General features: G+C 39.7%; 1 protein-coding gene across 1 annotated transcript in view; it reads right to left on the bottom strand.

Moving 5' to 3' along the window:
* Positions 1 to 19,883, bottom strand: part of cemip (cell migration inducing hyaluronidase 1) — an 86,040-nt gene that overhangs the window by 51,970 nt on the left and 14,187 nt on the right. The window contains exons 6-10 of the mRNA XM_062390777.1: positions 14,960 to 15,030; positions 14,655 to 14,750; positions 12,076 to 12,197; positions 5,661 to 5,808; positions 1,320 to 1,511 (exon numbers count right to left, since the gene is read on the bottom strand). Of these exons, the coding sequence (XP_062246761.1) occupies positions 1,320 to 1,511; positions 5,661 to 5,808; positions 12,076 to 12,197; positions 14,655 to 14,750; positions 14,960 to 15,030 (629 nt within the window). The remainder of the gene's footprint in view (positions 1 to 1,319; positions 1,512 to 5,660; positions 5,809 to 12,075; positions 12,198 to 14,654; positions 14,751 to 14,959; positions 15,031 to 19,883) is intronic.

The raw sequence follows: 19,883 nt of genomic DNA, 5'->3' as shown, positions 1-19,883 counted from the left end.
TGTTTTGTAGTCAATCCGCCATTTTGAGAGTTTTTAGGCCTTGATTCCACGAATCATGATCGGCCGCCATCTTGGTTGTGACGTGACTGCGTCATCGCCACGCCCCCTTCTTTTTCTCTCTCTCTCGCTCTCTCACACACACACACTCACATACACACACCCACACAGACACAGAGACACATCGATAGACACAGACAGATACACACACACAGATACACATAGATGAATACATGTGTTTTCTAAATTGTGATAAGCGGCTGCTGTTGTTATCTTTGAAATATGGGAGTTTGTTAAAATAATGAATCATTAAATAACACTAACTTTATTTCACATGCACACACATAGACACACACACACAGAGAGACACTTTGACACAGACACACCCACACACACCGAGATAGACATACATAGGTAGACCGCCGGTTTTACATGTATTTTCTGAATTGTGATAAGTGCTGCTGCTGTGTTTCTTTGAAATATCGGAGCTTGTTAAAATGATGAATCATTGAATAACATTATAACTTTATTTCCCCTTTTTAATAAATGGTTTTGTAATTAAAGTACCTCTAGTCTGTGATTATTTGTGCATATGTATGTGATTGCAGCTGGATTATGATTGCCTGTGTTCGAACTTAAAACCCTTCATTGTTTATTATATAATCATTAATACTATATATTGAGATTATTAATATAACTTATATCATTGAGACTGATATTTTATAGATTGAATTGTTGGTCCCTGTAACCAGGGTGGTGCCCCGCGACAATAAGCAATGATTACAGATTTGTATTATTCTTAATTGACAATTTTATTGTTTTCATTAATTATTTTAACTATTATTAATGGATAACCGTATCATTTCTAATTAAATGTGTTACTGTTCTTATTTAATAGCTTTATCATTCTTGATTATTTTTAATAAATAGTTGTCATTTTAATAATCATATTTCATGATTATTAATAATTAGCCAACGTCAATTCTACTCCTACTATTGCACAACATAAATACTTGGAGCACAGTGACATGCTCACTGATTGATTACACCTGCCTTGAACATTCACCTCCCTGGTGTCGAATATGACTGACTATAACAAAAAGATATTTGAATTATTGTCAATAAATGTAGGAAAATAATAATACAATTTCCTAAACCCCATAGGTTCTCCTCGACAGATATAAATTAAAATGGTGTAACCAGTGAATAGTTTGCATGTTTTTATTACAATTAAGCAGTTATCAAATTTGAATGATAACCCAGAAGGCGCAAAACCTTTGATGGCTACATTGTAACACACTGCAGGTCACTGCTTCTCTTACCTTGGACCTTGACCTGGTTGGATGTGCAAGTCGGGCAGGGCAACAGAGTGAACTCTTCAGACTGGTGCATGGAGTAATCAGTACTGGCCACCACCACTCGATCCCCTAAGCCCCAGCCCTCTGGTTGTTCAGCAAGCTCCAGGATGCTGCTGTTAGACAACATGTCGATGGATATGGAGGCCTGTGGACGAACTACAGAGGAGGGTGATAAGAGTTAGACCACACAGAATGACCGACACAGTCAAAGAGTCACACCAGTAAGATATCTGAAAAGTCCATGTATTGCATTGTGAGCGTATTTAAGTCTAGAACCAAAGTCCAGAACTGCATTCCCAAATGTCAGAGTGCATGATCAAATTCATACATTGGTCAGCTGGCGGAGTGTCCGGAATGGCCATTGCTCTTTGAAAATGAATTGGCACTTTTTAACCCTTTCAGGAACTTTTTATTGAGCACCTGCATGCGCAAACCACAGTTACTTTCTAATTTCTAGTTTGGTTTGTTACCCAGACAGAGGCTCTGGTCTTTGTGACAGACAAAAGCTGTTTGTCTGTTATACCCCAAACTTTATTGGACAGTACCCTGAGGAGCTGTATGTGTGAATTAGTTAAACTGGACATTAGATGGATTTATAACATGCTGAAATCTGCTGATACCAGTCAAAATGCAAATATGATACAATGACATCATAGATTGATGATTGAGGCATTACGGTTCCAATTTTTCCGAACTACATCCACGATTTAGCATGTTGACTGTATACCTGTCCAGCCATGAGGTTATGAATCAGTCTAATCATATTTAAGCCTTTTCACTCAATAACTTTTACAGTGTGTCATGAGTGATTGTAGAAGCGTCACTCCAACTGGCTCAGCTAGTTAGCAGGTTTTGCTCTATTTTGAAAAAGAACACTGTTTTCCCATATTCCCACACTTTAAAGTGGGAAAATGATAATCGTGTTTCCTGCAAGAACAATATATCAGCTCCATTAATGGAAAAAAAATTCACAGCATGTCTGATTGAGAATCATTTGAATTACTTAGATTCAGGGCTGCTTCCGATTGTGATTCTCTCACTTTTAGATTAAGAATGCAAATGCAATTCCCTCAGTCTAACTATTGTTGTAGTAGGCTAGGTGGCCTGGATGTTTTACCCATCCATCTCTCTCAGCCCCTCCTTGTGATTCCCAAGGTTTTCGCAGGCCAGATTGGGTACTAGAGATCTTCAGCATCAACGACAATGAAGAGTCTTACAAAATAAGGTGTGACCCCACTTGAGCTCTGAGTCAGTCTGGGATCACATGAAGAGACAGAAGACACAGAGACAGCTTTAGTCAACATGAGAACTGTTGCAGATTTAACAAGATTCCTGTGAAAACAGACCTACAAAGTACCTTAAGAAACTTCAATCTGCACATGTGTACCTGGGGAGATATTCACACTAAAAATGTATTTGATAGTTCTTTTCTGTTGACAGTACCTTGTGTTTTAGTCAGCTGAGAAATAAAAAAATGTATGGCAGTATTTTTGAAAGCATCTCTCCAGTGTGTTCAGGGTTTGTCCTTGGAACGACAAAGAGCTGGTCTACAGTTGTTCCTTCTGACTCTGAGGATCAATAATCAGCTGATGTCTCACATCAAGTGTAAGCTTTTCCTTGTGACTGAGCAGAGAGACAAAGTTATATTTGGTATCAACCCTTGTGTGATCCATGACAATATAGCAATGTTATACATTTTATTTTAAACATGAACGTAGATAAACCAATGTGGTGGGGAGAGACCACCAAACGCTCTGGTTTACCAGTCCAAACAGTGTTGGCTACCAGGCTGTTAAGAAGATATACTGCATCTTCATCCCACCTCAAGCCACCTCCCCCTCCAAGACAAAAACACAGTGGGACAGATTACCAGTACTGTTACCTCTCTCATACTTTCAACTGCTCATCAAAGCAGAAGATCTCTTCTTTCAAATCAGAATCAAAAACATATTTGTTGGCTTTTTAAATTCCAAGGAAGTTGCCTCACTGCTGTGGTGCATAAGAACCAAAACAATTTAAGAGAATATACAATATTCTCTTAAATTCCACGTTTTATAATAATACTTTTATTTCATCTTTGTCTGCAATGTACATTTGCATGCAGATTATATTGTATTATTTGGCTGACTCTGCTCTCGTAGCAATGGAAAACCTGCAACATTCTTTAAATTTTCTCCACATTGTGTCTTACTCATATTGAATGCACAAAAAACTGAGTCTATGTTGTTGTCTGCAGGTTTCCAATATTTTGAATAATTTGAAAAGATGACATATTCACATTCAATACCATATAGATATAATAATAAATGCTGATAAAAACATTATTTGTGTAGAAATAGAGCTTACTTCCCTATGTCGTGTAGGGAAAGGATTGTTGAAGCTGTTTTCCCTTCTGCTATGAATTATGTGATTTATAGTCAGGCCTCTGCCTCCACTTTTAAACCCTTGGATGCTGTTCATCATTCTGCCCTTAGCTTTATTACTGGTTACGCTTTCGAACCTATCCTTGCATCCTGTATGAAAAGCTGGGTTGTCTAAAAGACGTGATAGGCATATGAATTTGTTATCTACAACGCCCTGATTGGGAAACTGCCGTCTTATATCACTTCTATGCTCGACTAATGTTCTGGACCATATCAAACTGTCTGTAACTGGGCTTCAAAAATCTGCTTTTAGGTTCTCCAACCACCTGGAAGTCTTTACAACGAACTGTTCAAATATGTTGTTGGGAATCCTTGGACAATTTAAATCCATGATCACACACACTTAAACTTCTGTTTTTCTTGTCTTTCTTTCATACTTGTATCCAATTTTGAAAGCAAGTATTTTCAGATTTTTTTTTAATAAAATGCTTTCATTTACCTTGTGTCTTTTATTTTTACCCGGCATTATTGTGAATAAGGGCCAGCTAGCCCTCAATGATTATTTTCAAGTTTAAATAAAGGCAAGTAATTAAATTTATACAAATAGCTTTTGCAAAACAAACTCAGGCAAACATCTGTGGTGCCATCCTGGATCTCTGTTTTTTAAAGGCATTTCTGTCTTCCCAAACCTCTATTAAGCCAAACAAACAATTTAATGAAAATGTGTGTTTGCACAACTTGTGGTTCAACATTTTTTACTAATACAGTGTCGTATCTGTTTTCATTTGCCATTCATTTAAAAAAATCAATTTTGTCCTAAAATTACATCTTGGCTGGTTAAGAAGATTTTCCTTGATTATGTGGGAGGGTGTAGATGCGCTATGACACATTTTGTGTGCGTGTGGGGTAATTGTAGATCATGCCAACATTCACTTGTGCTCTCATAACACACAGTCACACACATGCAGACACATAGCGACAAGCCCAGACATTGGTCCATGGTATCTCTGTATTGTTTGTGCACAGCCTGTGAACTATGCGCTGGCTATTCGATAGTGTTTACCTGCAGCATGATGTGGGCCCCATGCATTCCAACCATAGCAGCCTGCCCACACACAACACACTCTCTGGAGCACAGCCAGCATGTTTGTGGACAGTATATACCAGCACTGATCAGCTTAGGCCAGGAGTGTCCAAACTTTTTGTCCCGAGGGCCACATACAAAAAAAAATACGGAGGACTGGGCCACTCATGCCGCGTTGCGGCGTCCTGATGGACAGCTGGCAAATCAGCAAAGCAATTCACCACCAGAACACCAGGTGGAGTAACGTTTTTTTGTCGAAGACGACCTTAGAGACACCTTCTTTGTGTGTGGCAGTCGTCGTCGACTGTTTATTACTTTTTCTGGAGGACATATTTGTCCCTGATCTTTCTCCACAGCTTTGTACCTTCGTCGACCTGCAAACCGACGTTAGCCGAGATCACCTTCCACGAATTGCAGGCCATCTGCGTGTCCTTGTATTCCGTCAATGACGGGCTATACAAGTGATCATACATTTCGGATCTCTTCGGCCAAACCATCTTCTATTTGGTCCATATTCGTTTTTAAATGCTCCGTGGTTTCTGCCGATATTATGAGGCATGAAACCAGTAATGTGACTCCGGAAAGGATGTAGTAAGACGACCAATCACAGCCTTGCGGGCCCCGTATTTTTTTATATATATTTTTAGACATTAATGCGTGCCAATTAATAACTGATGGTGGGCCGCAGTTGGCCCGCGGGCCGTAGTTTGGACACCCCTGGCTCCATAATATACTTGTGAGATCCATTAATCCTCGTTGAACAGAAACAAAGATTACCTAGAGCATCAAAGACAGAATATTCCAAGCACATACTTATATAAAATAAATACTTACAAACACACAAAGTTTTAAACGTACCCAGTTTCCCACAGAGGAAGCGGACCCTGTAGTTGCGACAGAGGCCATGAGCCTGGTCCTTGTTGAGGCAGACAAAGCCGTAGTCCTTGTCCTTCTTGTGGATCACATCTCCTGTCTGGTTGGATGGTATACCATCATGGGTTTCAGCCTGGACACGGGAGAAAAGAATGAGAAACATGACAGGCGCCAAAACCTAACTATCAAATTCCATGACACACCAATGATAAAGATAAAAGAAACATCCTTGCAAATAATCTAGTGTATGGTTATGTGCAGGCACTTGAAATGAAGACACTTTCTACCAGACATTTGCTTTTTTTCAAGTTTCTGCCTTTTATTGCTGGCAAATAGTAGGAATTTAATGACATCCACTAGCACTATGGGTTAGGGCTCAGTTATTTTACTGAACGTTGTGGTTTTCCCCAGTTAAATGTGCTCTGTTCAATACTTGTTCTGTGCCATGTTATAAATAGTTTAGCCTAAATGCTCCTACTTTATGACATTTCTCACAAAAATTCCATGTGCAGTACAGTGTCAGCAAGTGAGCCCAATGTTGTCTGTCAACATCTGTCTCAAAGAGGAAATGCAGGGATGAGAGTCCCACATCCAGTTCTACAGCCTTTCCCCAAATGTTCAATTTCAACTTCAAAAACACATTTAAGTGCTTTTGTCACATTACAGAACAACTTTACAAACGTCAAAGCAACAACAGGAAAGTGCAGACACTCGATCTCAGGCACTGAGACCTCATATTTCCGTAGGATGCTCAGATAATCCAAAACAAATCAGAACCACATTACATCATTTTTTTGGAATGAGACAAAAAGTAAAAACACTAAAAATAGAGATCCCACAGAAGCAAATTAGACAGTTAAAACTGCAAACTAAGAAAAACCATGACTTTGTCCAGGCTCTGTGGAAAAATGATGACACATAGAGCTGGCAAGCTATGAGAGACATACCAGTTCTTCTTAGATGTTTATGAAAACAGAATAACATTTCCAGAGACTTGCTACATTGTAAAAGGCTGATTATAAAAAGATATATGACACTAAGATTAGTACATCTAGAATCCATTACAAAAAAAATAATTCAACGAGTTTTAAAGCGTAATGTTAATTTACAATTATTTAGTCCAAAGTAGACTGTAGTTTCGTTTGTTGATGTTGTTGTTGAGACCTCATATTTCCGTAGGATGCTCAGATAATCCAAAACAAATCAGAACCACATTACATCATTTTTTTGGAATGAGACAAAAAGTAAAAACACTAAAAATAGAGATCCCACAGAAGCAAATTAGACAGTTAAAACTGCAAACTAAGGAAAACCATGACTTTGTCCAGGCTCTGTGGAAAAATGATGACACATAGAGCTGGCAAGCTATGAGAGACATACCAGTTCTTCTTAGATGTTTATGAAAACAGAATAACATTTCCAGAGACTTGCTACATTGTAAAAGGCTGATTATAAAAAGATATGACACTAAGATTAGTACATTTAAGGAAATCATTTTTTCATGCAAACTATCCATTTGGAATTATTTATTTTATCGTACAGCAAAAAAAAAAACAGTCCAGTAAGATGACAAGAGCACATAAAGGACAAATTGTGCATTATTAAAAAAAAGAAGAGGACACTGAGGTACAAAAATTGCACACTATCCATATAAAAAGAGCAGTTGAAGCCTTATTTTTTATGGTAATGGGTGTTGGAGGCTGAGCGGGCAGACCTAGTGCTACTGCATATCATTGATGGAAGGTTAACAGCTGCAGCTTTATGGTGCCAGGCTGAACCACATTCATTGGCTGCAACCCTGTCATGTCCCTGCAGCACAGTAATGACAGACTGGCTTCGGGTTGATGATCACTTGACTGCATGGACAGACCAACTAAAATGAAACTGGACACAGAAGCATCTGGAGCTGACATCCATGTGGGGTCCTCTGTTTGAAACTCCATTAATACAACATTATTGTTACTGGCTGTGTGTAGCTGAGATGATTCTAAAGGATTTCATCACACCCCATTGCTGAATTTATTTATGGTGGCCTTTTTTTTGTGCAAGAGGCATTGACTATGCTTAGTCTTATTACCTCTCTGTGTATTGGGAGGTCACTGCCATTCTCATGTTGCATTCAGACTTCCTTCACACGCACAAGGGTATCAAAGCAAATAATGCAGCATGTAATCCAACGTAACTTTATCTCAGCGATACTTCAAAGTTGGCCTTTTATTGTCTTCACATTGTATCAAACTGCACGAAGGTACTGATGACGCAGTTAAAATGTTATTCCATTATCTTATTTCAACTCCCAAACACAGGAGATCAGTGTTGAATATCACAACGGCTAATGTAAGAAGAGGATCAGTAACCAAGAGCTGTTAATTGGATGGCTGGAGGCAACTGACTGTAAACCTCCAGCTTCTCAGCTGGCTAACCTTCTCCCTTTCCTGCTCTATGGAAAACTACTTGTATCTTGTACAGCATGGGATTTAGATCATAACTGTAAACATTATTGCCTGACTACTGCATTAAAACAACATACATTCATTTGGCTGACTTTTACAGATAGGCAATCAGAGCACGTATCAACACTTGACAGCGGTTGTTTATGTTTGACCAGAATATCAAATTTTATTAGCTATGACGTATTGCTGTATTCAGACTAGGGGTGCAACGATTAGTCGAAGTCGTCGACAAAATTCGATGACAAAAACAGTCGACGACGGATATACTCGTCGATGAGTCGTTGGTTACGTCATAGCGCGTGTTGTTCGTGCCGTGCAGCTGAACCAAAACGTTGTTTTACCGGAGGTACTGATGGAAACTGCTGAGGAGTGAGCCATCTCGCTTCCTTCCTATCTCTGAAAGTCGCGCATGTGCAGTAGTGACAAAACATGGACCAATGGCGGCGTCCGCTGTTACTGCATCGCGCAACAGGAGGTCTATAGTTCGGGAGAACTTCACCCAACATGGCCCGAAAATAACTACGTGCACGCTGTACGCTGGTCCGCTCGTCGGACCCGCGTAGAGCTGGGCCGGACGAGCGGGCCGGACCCGCTATACTGGTCCGCTCGTCGGACCCGCGTAGAGCCGGGCCGGACGAGCGGCGGCGGACACGCGCATGTGAGGAGGAGGTTTGACATCGTAACGTAAACCATGCGGACTCGCCTCGGTAAGATAGCCTGTTAGCTAAGGTGCTACATACACGTATATACCTGTGCGCAGGATTCTAGAATCCATTACAAAAAAAATAATTTAACGAGTTTTAAAGCGTAATGTTAATTTACAATTATTTAGTCCAAAGTAGACTGTAGTTTCGTTTGTTGATGTTGTTGTTGAGACCTCATATTTCCGTAGGATGCTCAGATAATCCAAAACAAATCAGAACCACATTACATCATTTTTTTGGACGTAATGTTAATTTACAATTATTTAGTCCAAAGTAGACTGTAGTTTCGTTTGTTGATGTTCTTTTTGCTGCTACTTTCCCTTCCCTTTTTGTTAACAGGAAAAATGGATACTTGAAATTTAATATATTTTTTGTATCAGCACTTTGCCTATCCTTGGTTTAAAATGGACAAAAACTAGATTTTTCTTTGCTTTTGTGTCAACTGTACACTAATATGCAGCAAAGTTTATTAAAAGACCAGCCTCAGCATCATCATCCCAATTCTCTCCCCCTTATCGCGGTCATTATATGCACAAAGCGTGATAAAATAACCTAGACAAGTGTTGGTCAACAGGACATTATCACTCTGATGTCCTGAAATGATGAGCAGCATCAGAAGAGACAATAGACCACAATGGATGGTAAATTATCAAATCCTTAATGCTGATCAGAGATCAGATGAAAGGAAAGATATCGCTTCAACCTCTGTGCTGTCTACCTGACACATTAGAATAAGAAGAGGAATAAATCCGGTTTTGCATATAGAGTAAAACTGTAAAAGCTACATCCAACCTAACATATTCCAGCTGCGAACTAGTCTTTATAAGAAGCACTTTAAGCTACAGATAATCTTTACTGTAGTTGAAACTAGGAAGTCACACTACAAGCATTTAAACAATTCACATCAAGAAACATCTAATGTCAGAAAAAATATATAATTTAATAACTGCTTATATTATTTTGTGTATTGTTTATTTCTAAAAAAATTGTTGGAAATTCTTCCTTGCCCTTACGACAGTGTAAACATATGATTTCGAATAAACTAAAGTCATCTACAGATAGTACCTTGTGCCCTGTACTTTATTAGTAAGTATCAAGTAAGCTGACGTCACGGCCACAGTGAGAACAACAGTTGAGATACTGAGTGTCTTCTCTTTGCTATTTTTATATCTTTTGGAGACACATATAAATGAAATATCTTTGGAATTTGTTGAAGCTACATTTTTTCCACTTAAGAGGGATAGCATGAGCCACATGCCTCCAGTCTCTGCTTCTAGTCCTTGTTGTGAGGCAAGAAAATACTCTTGGACTGTATCTCTTGACTAAGCTCACAACTCTCTTTTTACCTGAATAGATTGAATTATTGTCAATTATTACTCTTTTAAATCAACACCTCCTTATGTTTGCCAACATCACGCAATGTTAACTTTGCTATATTTGTTCTTCAATAAGCTAATGAAAGCTAAATCATGGCAACTACTTTTACTTGATTCTTGTTTATCTTGTTATTGTAGAAGTGTTGTTCCTGGTTGTCCAGTTCATCAGGTGGCAGTGTCATGAAGCAGCCTCTTCTACAGCAGTAACACGTTAACTGCTGATTCAACTCTGGTACATATGATGCATACAATATCACAACAAATATAACTAGATGTTTTATCAGTGGCCTGCTTGTAGTTTAATACCTTTTATTCCCAGATGTCATCCTATAAATACCTTTTCAACAAAAGTTGCAATACGACTTCTTTCAATTCAATTTGTTTCACTATTAATTAGGTCTTGACTGACAACTTATACATATGCATAGCAATTGTCCCTGTTTTAACTTTATTCACCAACACATGACCACATAAGAACTGCATGAATCAAAGCTCAGTCTTGGAAAGGGAAGAGATCCGGCACAAGATGACGAGACAGATAGAAAAACAAAGAGAAAAAGTTGGTGGAGATGATAGAGAGGCAATAGGTTATGGAGACACTGAAAAGGAGGCAGAGAAAGCGAGTACATAAGTAACACAGTGAAAAAGACTCAGACACACCATATGAGAAGAGACACATGGAGGCGACCAGGCTGGAGCATAAGAGGTTGTGGGTCAGAGAGCTGATGTCAGTCAGTCTCTTTTCTAGATGAATCTGATGCAGCCAAGTATAAAAATAACTTATGCCTTCTCAAAAAAATGTGGTTCAAACTCAACAACGATTGGGTGAGAGTCTGGAGCATTACTGCTTAACAAGTATTGTATGCTACTGTCCACAAGGTATTAAAGCTGCTTTCATCGAATTGCTCTCATTTAAAATGTACATCAAAATGTACATAATGCGAAAGCAATTTCTTTCTAACACACTGCAACATTTAGGTGTTTTTGCTGATAACCTATCAGGGTGGTCCATGTTGCTTCAGAAACATATGATAGCGCTTAGGGACATTATTTTTCTTGTGAATGTCTTTAAACACAACCCTTCACGCTGCAGTTCACCACAACAATGCGTCAGTAACTTAGAATGAGTGGACCAATAAATGCTGCCGACTTGGTTACCTTTGTGCCAATGACATCGACAACATGTGGGACATGGCCGAATGACACATCTCAACGAAATGGTCTGTACATCATTGAGAACAGCAGATTTGCATGTGTCAACCAACATGCAAACCCAGTTGCACTGATCCACGGGCGAAGGAGGACAACAGGTGACATTTAGGCAAATACACTGTGTAAATTCTAGACTTATGGAGACTTGGAGACTCGGAAGGCACAACAGGAGTAGGATGGAGGCATGTTGTGTTTTTTTCTGTCGTTTTTTGACATTTGAAAAAGTGGTCACCAGTTACTTCAATTGTATTGAATAGGCTGCAATGCTGTTTAACCCTAAACTGTAAAAGTGTTTTGTGGACTTAAACACCTCACCCACCCCTCCATCTGCATGGCGTTGACTAGATAAAGAGTGGATTTTAATTTCTCTCTGAACTATACCTTTAAATACAGTCTGGGTGAGTTTTAAAGTGATTGACTGAGAAGCCTATGGGTTTAAATTAATGGGGCTTGTGGGACTAATATTAATGGGTCGGAACAGGCCCGCATTTGATTAAGAGATAATTTATAGAAATATAATCTTGTACGGAGCTATAAAGGTGTGGGGGCGGGTGCATGTTTGCAGAATTTGGCCTCTGCAGGACTCCCCTGTGAGCGTGCAAACACACACACACACACACACACTCATGCAAGTATGAAGTCAGGGGAGGTTTACCTGTATATCCATGGGACTGCCACACAGTCGCTCTGGATAGGCCTCGTGCAGGTCAGACAGTTTCTCCCAGTCTCCAGATCCCCTCTCATCATCCCTGTCAAACCATTCCGTCCACTCTGCCTCTGCGGGACGAACACACACAAACACACCCACACACACACACACACACACACACACAAGTACATCCCAGTTCAGTGGTCAGACACTGTAGTAGTAGATATTAAACTAATTTACGTCAAGGCTTTGGCTTGTAGTCCATTTAGACTGTCAAAGAGCATTTGTAGCATAGTAATTGAAGGGCTCTCTCCTCTCATTATGTTCTCTGTCTGGCTGCCACAGCAGGGGATATGCATCTGACTGTGAGCCCGAATTACTATCTGGAGCTCGACACACAGTTAGGCTGCCTGACTATGTCTGAGCGCAGGTCTCACAGCTTCTTCCACTGTATGTATATCTGCGTGTTGGAGTGTGGTGGTTTCATTAAAAGAGATGCTATTGGATATATGATGAGAAGCACCTAATTGGACTCAGCTTTGTGATGGAGGGGTTCACTAAAAGCAGCGTACCAGGCAGCTGAGCGCAAGGCAGACATATTGATAAGAAGATGATGTGGTGATGATATCTGAGGCTGATCGATTGCTGCTCGAGAAGAATTTTAAGAGCCAAAATAAAATGATGGAACAAGTGTGGAGTTGTTTGTCTGTGCATGAACCTGTGTGTGTGTGTGTCTATATGTAGGTGTGTTTGTCTGTGCATGAACGTGTGTGTGTGTGTAGGTGTGTCTTTATGTGTGGGTATTTGCTGCTGTGGAAATCACAACCTTTAACAGCTGCCAGTTAAAGGCTGTTGGTCTTTGTCAGTGTGGACCGAACCAGAGTTAGCTGAGTATGTTGATACAGGTTTACTATTTTTAGTCATGCAAACCACTGATCAGGGAAAATATAAGTTTAATGATTTTAGCTGTGTAGCTCAGCTGAGACAGGTGGTTGCGTGTTATTCATAGACCTAATACATTACTACCACCCCTCAATATGGCAAGTGGTGCTAGATGGATTTGTAAAACTGCAAAGCTTTAATGGTAGATTTTCATATTCTGACATAATCAAATTTAGATTTTGTTTAAAAACATTTAACAGCCTGGGCCACATTTAACTACTGTGGAACTGACTTTAATGCGCATGTCCACCTGTTGTCACAGGTGACGACGAAGTATGCCCATTTGCATATGAAGATCTAGGAATGTGTTTGAATAAATAAACTTGAGCACATATTTTGGAAGAGAAAACGGAGAACCCAAAAACATTTCCTCAACTGTCTGTTACTGACAGAGCTATAGAAGCAGAGAGCCGTGCACTTGTTTAATGAAATGTCATTGTTAAATAATAAACACATCAGTGCCTGACTTACTAAGAAAATCCTGATGTGCAAGTGTTTGCAGTCATGATCTGCCTGATCTACAAACACAGCAGCTCATTACACAGTAACACAGCTCCTGGACTGATCCTGAGACTGACTATCAAGTTGCAAACTGCAAGTGAGAGGAAATTCAGAAGCTCTGTTTGCTGTTGTATTTCACTGCGATCACTAAGCTCTGAAATAAAATGGTAATGAGGTCATGAATTACAAAAGCAATTTACAATGGCTGTAGTTCAACAGTTCTATCTTATTAAATAAATACAGAAAGAGAGAGAGAGAGAGAGAGAGAGAGAGAGCAGGTTGAGGTAGATATGGTATTAATGTGGATGTTAATAAGACTCCATTTTCATCTGTCTTGCATCCATATTGTATCTTGACATTATTTACCCAGATTACAATTAGATCTGGTATTAATATGTGTCTCCAATGTCCAAACCAAGATCTGAAGTCTGTGTCCATCTCCCGCCACATTCTCCTCTCTATTTGGAGGATCCATAAATTACAAGTTTGAAGAAGATAAATAGAAGAAAAAGGGAAGCCATCCCTTAGGCTGCTTTGTTGTGTTCGCTTGCTTTTTGATTGGTCTCCCCTTCACTCTATCCGAAGGTCTCTTGTGTCTCACAAGGACTAAGGATAGGACTGCTTCCTGATTACTGGCTAATGGCTGCAAGCTGCCCAGCCCTTGCTGGTTTGGAACAGTGGTGCATGTTTATTATTTCCACCAACAGAGCTGTTGCTTGTAGATTGTTGACACAACTGCATTTACACTCCTGCTCAATTATGTCCTCAACTCTGGAGCTGGTTGAGCTGATTGGATCTATCTATCCCTGTTTTTATGAGTAGCACTGTGTTTCGTTTTGTTTGCACGAAAACTGTTAAATTCAGTCCGATCGACTGACTGTTTGATTGATAATTGTCTATTCCATGTTTCCTCCTAATACTTGCCTGTGGCCCTTCAATAAATTCTATGCAATGAGAGATGAGACACACTTTGGAAACGCTCGCACAAACTGCAAAACTGTTGCTCCTCCCTGGTGTGTGCTTGAGGCATTTGTTTCCACATGAATGTTTCAAAGCCTCAGTATATCTGTCCCTGGGAATAATCCAAACACCACCAACATGTCGCTCAACAAACCCCAGTCTGTGCGAGAGATTGACAGTACCTTGCACCCACTGGCTGCAGGTGGTGATGGTGAAATGTTCTCCATAAGTGGACTGAAAGACACGTGAGCTCCGGGCCTCTGAGGAGGCCTTGGTCCCTAAAAACACACACAGACACATACAAACACACGCGGTGAGAGAGAGAGAAAGATTATGTAAATGTTAGACATTTACCATGACAATGGTATCGTGCAGGGATTTCTGAACTGGCACCACTTTGATCATACCGCATTAAAATGTTATGAAGGGACACCGTGTCAGAAGATCATATATAATATACATGCCTTTTTTCTTCAATCATTCCTACCTTGATAGACAGCGTGATCCTCCATTACTGAAGAAGTGTCACCTTTAGTCACTATAAAAGTCCAGGGATGTCTGCAGAGGAAAACCAGAGGAGATGTGAGGTAGAGAAAAAATAATGTACAGGACAGCTAATGGACAGAAAGAAGAAAAGGACTGGACAAGGAGTACACAGAATAAAGTAAAGATGAAATGAAATCAGAAACAGAACAATAACATGAAATATAGACAGAAGCAGCTAAAGAGCAGGTTGGAATTACATTAAAACACAAAAACACACACAAAGATGGTGGCATTTTTCTGATGATGTTGAAGTAAAGAGTGCGTTCTTAATAAAATGAGTTATCCCAGCATGCATCACTCTGGTAATGGCTTTTCACTATCAGATTAGTGCATGAATGCACTAATCTGATAGTGAAAAGCGCTGCTCATATTTACCCAGACCCTGAGGTGATGTAGTACAATCCACCTTTTAGTCAAGGAGCTGGCCAAATCCCAAAGACATACGATTTACAGAGACATAAATCATCATCCCTCAGTTGAGAAAGAAACGTTTGGCATTTTTACTTGATAGATGACTCTAGCAATTAATCAAACATCCAAATTGCATGGGAAGAAATTGACAGGTATAGTGTGCCAGTACATTCCTCCCAAAGTAGGCATGCACAATAACAGGGCAGTGGCATGAGGACACCTTAGTGGGATGAATATTATTGCAATAACATGCAGACAAAATGACTGTATTTGTGCTCCAGTGAGGGACAGTTGTAAAGTTGAGGTGCTGACATGAACACAATGACTTCTAGTATCTACAACATCTGCAAACATGTATTCATGTTTTCCTTTCTACATTCCTACAGTATTTGTTCTATACTGACATTTGATTTATACATTTCAAACCTACTCATTAAATCAATCATTATGAAGAAAAGATCAGTGCTCACACATTAATATATATGGCACTATATATTATGTAAATTGAATATTACATTATATCTGTACAGGATAATAGTACCTGTCTAATTCCACAGATACTCCCCTCTCTCTCTTAGCAGTACCCACGTTTAGGTTATAGATAAAAGGCCCTACAACAGTATATTGCAGTGTCTAGGCTCATGGACTTTCATATCTAACTCAGATGCTCCAGACAGACAGACACTAACTTCAACTCTCACCAACTTTAACTCTGTTTTGCGTATTTCACCAGTGGCCAGATATAAGGACACAATGTGATTTAGGAATGCATACTTTAGACTTAACTATCCAATAGGATCTGATAGTAGCTACTTTATGTAGCTAATGTTATGGAAGTTTTCTGGAAGATGGTGAAAGGAGATCTCAGGCAGCAGCTGATGTCTTATGCAGAAGATTTTAATGTAGACTTGATGCATCAAGGAGACAAGAAGGTGGAACAATACACAAACCCCAACAGAGTAACATGAGCAATTTTCACCCCCAAGTCTGAAGATGTCTCCCACAGCATCCCAATATATCTTCCTCTACTTGCATCACCAAATCTAACAGCACATCCATTAATGGCTAGAATTGCTGTCAGTCTCTATGTAACATGTAGGTGTTCGCATCCTATTGGATAGTTTAGTCTAAAGTAGGCATTCCTAAATCACGTTTGTCCATACGTCTTGCCACTGGTGAAAACGAAAAATATGGTTAAAGTTGGTGAGAGTTGAAGTTGGTGCCTCTCTGTCTGGGGCATCTGCGTTAGATATGAAAGTCCCTCAACATAGACACTACAATGTACTGTTGGTTGGCCCCTTTATCTATAACCTGACCTTGGGTACTGCTAAGAGAGACAAGGGAGTATATGTGGAGTTTAGACAGGCACTATTCTCCTGTACAGATATAATTTGTAATATACAGTATATATAATATATAGTGGTATATACAGTAATGTGTGAGGATGGTATAAAATTCCCTCAACAGCTTAGGTTTGCTCTATTATGAGTTGTTTACCTGTCCTAATAATATTACTTAAATTTCGATTATAAATTCTTAACTTCCAGTTTCCTCCTTCCAGATGCATGAGGCACTGGTGTTCCTCTGTCGAGTTTTTAACTTGTAGTTGTTAATTTGAAGAAATAGGCAAACAGATGTCTACAGCAGAGGGGGCTGGGGCTCTTCAACGTAAGTTAAGTCATCACGACAATGGTGCGTTACAAAGATGGCTGCGCCTGGTTCAAGGCCTTACATCCATGAGTCCATGCATGATCTCTCTGAGGAATCCTTGCTTGAACTTGCACCTAAAGCGTCAGAGCATGTTGGACAGAAACCCACCAATTTGGTTCTTTGTACTTTTAAACATTGGATTTTTTCATGCTTGTGTCAGAAGATTTCCCTTATAACAATGGTTCGTTTATATGGCAGCAATACTGCATCAATAAAGTAAATACTTTTAATGCCATGGGCTAAGTTGTTTCTTTGAGTAAGCTGGCACTAGGCACAATTATTATGATGAACATGAATGCAAACAATGAATTATTGAAAATCAAGAAATTGTCATTGTAAATGTTTAATTTGGAAGACATTTAATTCCCCATGTTTGCTTAACCTCAACGATACACCACACTTGGGGAGGAGCACTGAATGTAAACATCACTTTTGTTTGTTTATGAGAAAGCTCCCCAGTGAGGAGCTGAATGGGCCTGGGAATAAGTAGTTAGTGGATCCATCCAGCAAGGCCAGAGCAGCACCAGACAACTATCTGTGCAGTCACAGAGTTCACAGAGGAGAGACTGATCAGTAACAGCTGATGTATTTAGGATCTCTTTGCACAATGAGTCAGCCAGTTCTTACTGTCTTCACTATTCAAACAGGAATGTGGGAATAATTAGAAGGTAAAGACAGAGAATCCAAAAGCCGAACTATTTCACTGCCAACATAGTTTGGTTGGTTAGAATCAACTCTAAACCACATCCGTATACATCCATCAAATTATTTCAATATGATTTATGTTGAGCTTTAAAAAAGAAACGCTGCACCAGAGGTGTGTTGTTTTATTTCTTCAGTGGCAGCTACAGTAAACATATGCAAATTACATAACGGAGAATGTACTGCAGAGTCTACACTGTCTCATAAATCCAAGCTTATTAAAATGTCTTTGGGTTTGTTGCAAATTCCTTAGTCTCTCTCTGCTGATGACACCAGGGTTGGTCTGTTTGGCAACAGTTTGAGGAGGGAAGGCGACAGGAGTCATTAGGCAGGAATTCCTCTGTCACCTCACCATCTCTCCCTTCCACTTATTCTGTCCTCCACAGCATCCACAACCATGGAGCATAGTGCAAACTGGGAAGTGGAATGTGAACTCATATAGTTCATGAATCCCTGTCAGTGTTTACTGTGGTCTCCTTCGCAGCATTTAGTTTCCTAACGCTGTCTGGCTAGGAGGCCAACCGCAGGAGAGGGCCTGTGCTGCCAAGACTCACCAGCATCTTCCCTCAGCCCACAACAAGGCCTCTGATGATGCAGTTTACTCGCTCAGCGCAGAACACAGTCACACAAGTGTGTGGTTTACTGTGCAAGGCTGCCTATCCAGCAAACAAAAGAGCAGTCGAGTCTTGTTTGAGGAATTTGTCAATATCTAAGTGTACAAAATGTAGACATTCTTATCTACCATGATACTCCCTATGTCTTGTTTGTCTTATCGTGGCAGGATTCAGTTTCCATCTCCATTGCCTTCCTGACATACTAATTCTCTCTCTCTCTCTCTCTCTCTCTCTCTCTCTCTCTCTCTCTCTCTCTCTCTCTCTCTAGCTCTCTCTCACACACAAACAGACACACACACACACACACACAAACAGTTCAAACTCCCTTAAACAATTTCTGCACTGTGAGATATGGCAGAACTAAAGCACACACAAATGGATTAGCTACTGCAGCATAAAATAGTCCAAGTGTGGGAGATTGTGCGCACATTGTCTGCATATATGCACACACACACACACACACACACACCCATACACACACACACACACACACACACACATGCTCACACATGCTCACACATGCGCACACATGCATGTTTTTAGTGCAAAGGCTTAGCTTAATTTCTGTTAGGTGGAGAAAAGTCAACACAGTTGGTGACTTGATGCTAATAACTGAGCATCTACCAGCTAGAAGCTGAGTGAATACTGGACTTTTGTTAGATACATTGGATGAGCACAAACACAACTGTTAATAAATATGAATGAATCTGCTGGATGGGTAAAAAGGTGTTAACAAATGACATTGGCTATATTATGGAAGTGTTGTATCTACAGTTAATTCTGCTTCTCCAAAATGCTAGCAAATGTTGCAGGAAAGGCAACATTTGCTAGCAGCAGCTACTTGTTACACCTCGCAACCCTGTGTCCTAAACAGTGCTTTTATATACAGCTAAATCACCACAACGAATAAGATCTGAAGGAAACCTCACGCAGCACAAATTATTATTTCTGCTGATATAATGAAGAAATGTTACCAAAACATCTGATCTTGAAATACAATATTATTTGCAATGATGAAGACATAATAAACTTTTCTATTGTTATATTTAGGCACTCCCAGGGTGAATTTGAGGAAGGATCATGTCTTAGGTTGATGTAGAAAAGACCATGTTCTTTGTGTGTGTTCTGCCATGCAGTGTTTTTATCTACATTTCGAATTGATGTTGATGTTAGTGGTGGTACTGTGCTGGCCAACATTATTTTCAGAGGTGTTTCTTCATAAGCTATATGTAGATTAGGGAACACAAAATATCATCTCTGAGTGTAAAGTAATCAAATTAAACATTACCTTTACAAATGACCACAACGACAATAATAATAACATTGAATTCATACATTATGAGCTTTGCAAATGTAGAATTTATGGCAGAGAATTTGAATTCCAAGAGTACGTTCATAAGTACCGTATAAAGTGGCCTATGAGTGTAT

The sequence above is a fragment of the Platichthys flesus genome, chromosome 1 (assembly GCF_949316205.1).
Source record: "Platichthys flesus chromosome 1, fPlaFle2.1, whole genome shotgun sequence".
Lineage (NCBI taxonomy): Eukaryota > Metazoa > Chordata > Actinopteri > Pleuronectiformes > Pleuronectidae > Platichthys > Platichthys flesus.
The sequence above is the reverse complement of the archived record's forward strand: the minus strand, read 5'-3'. Positions and strand labels throughout refer to the sequence as shown.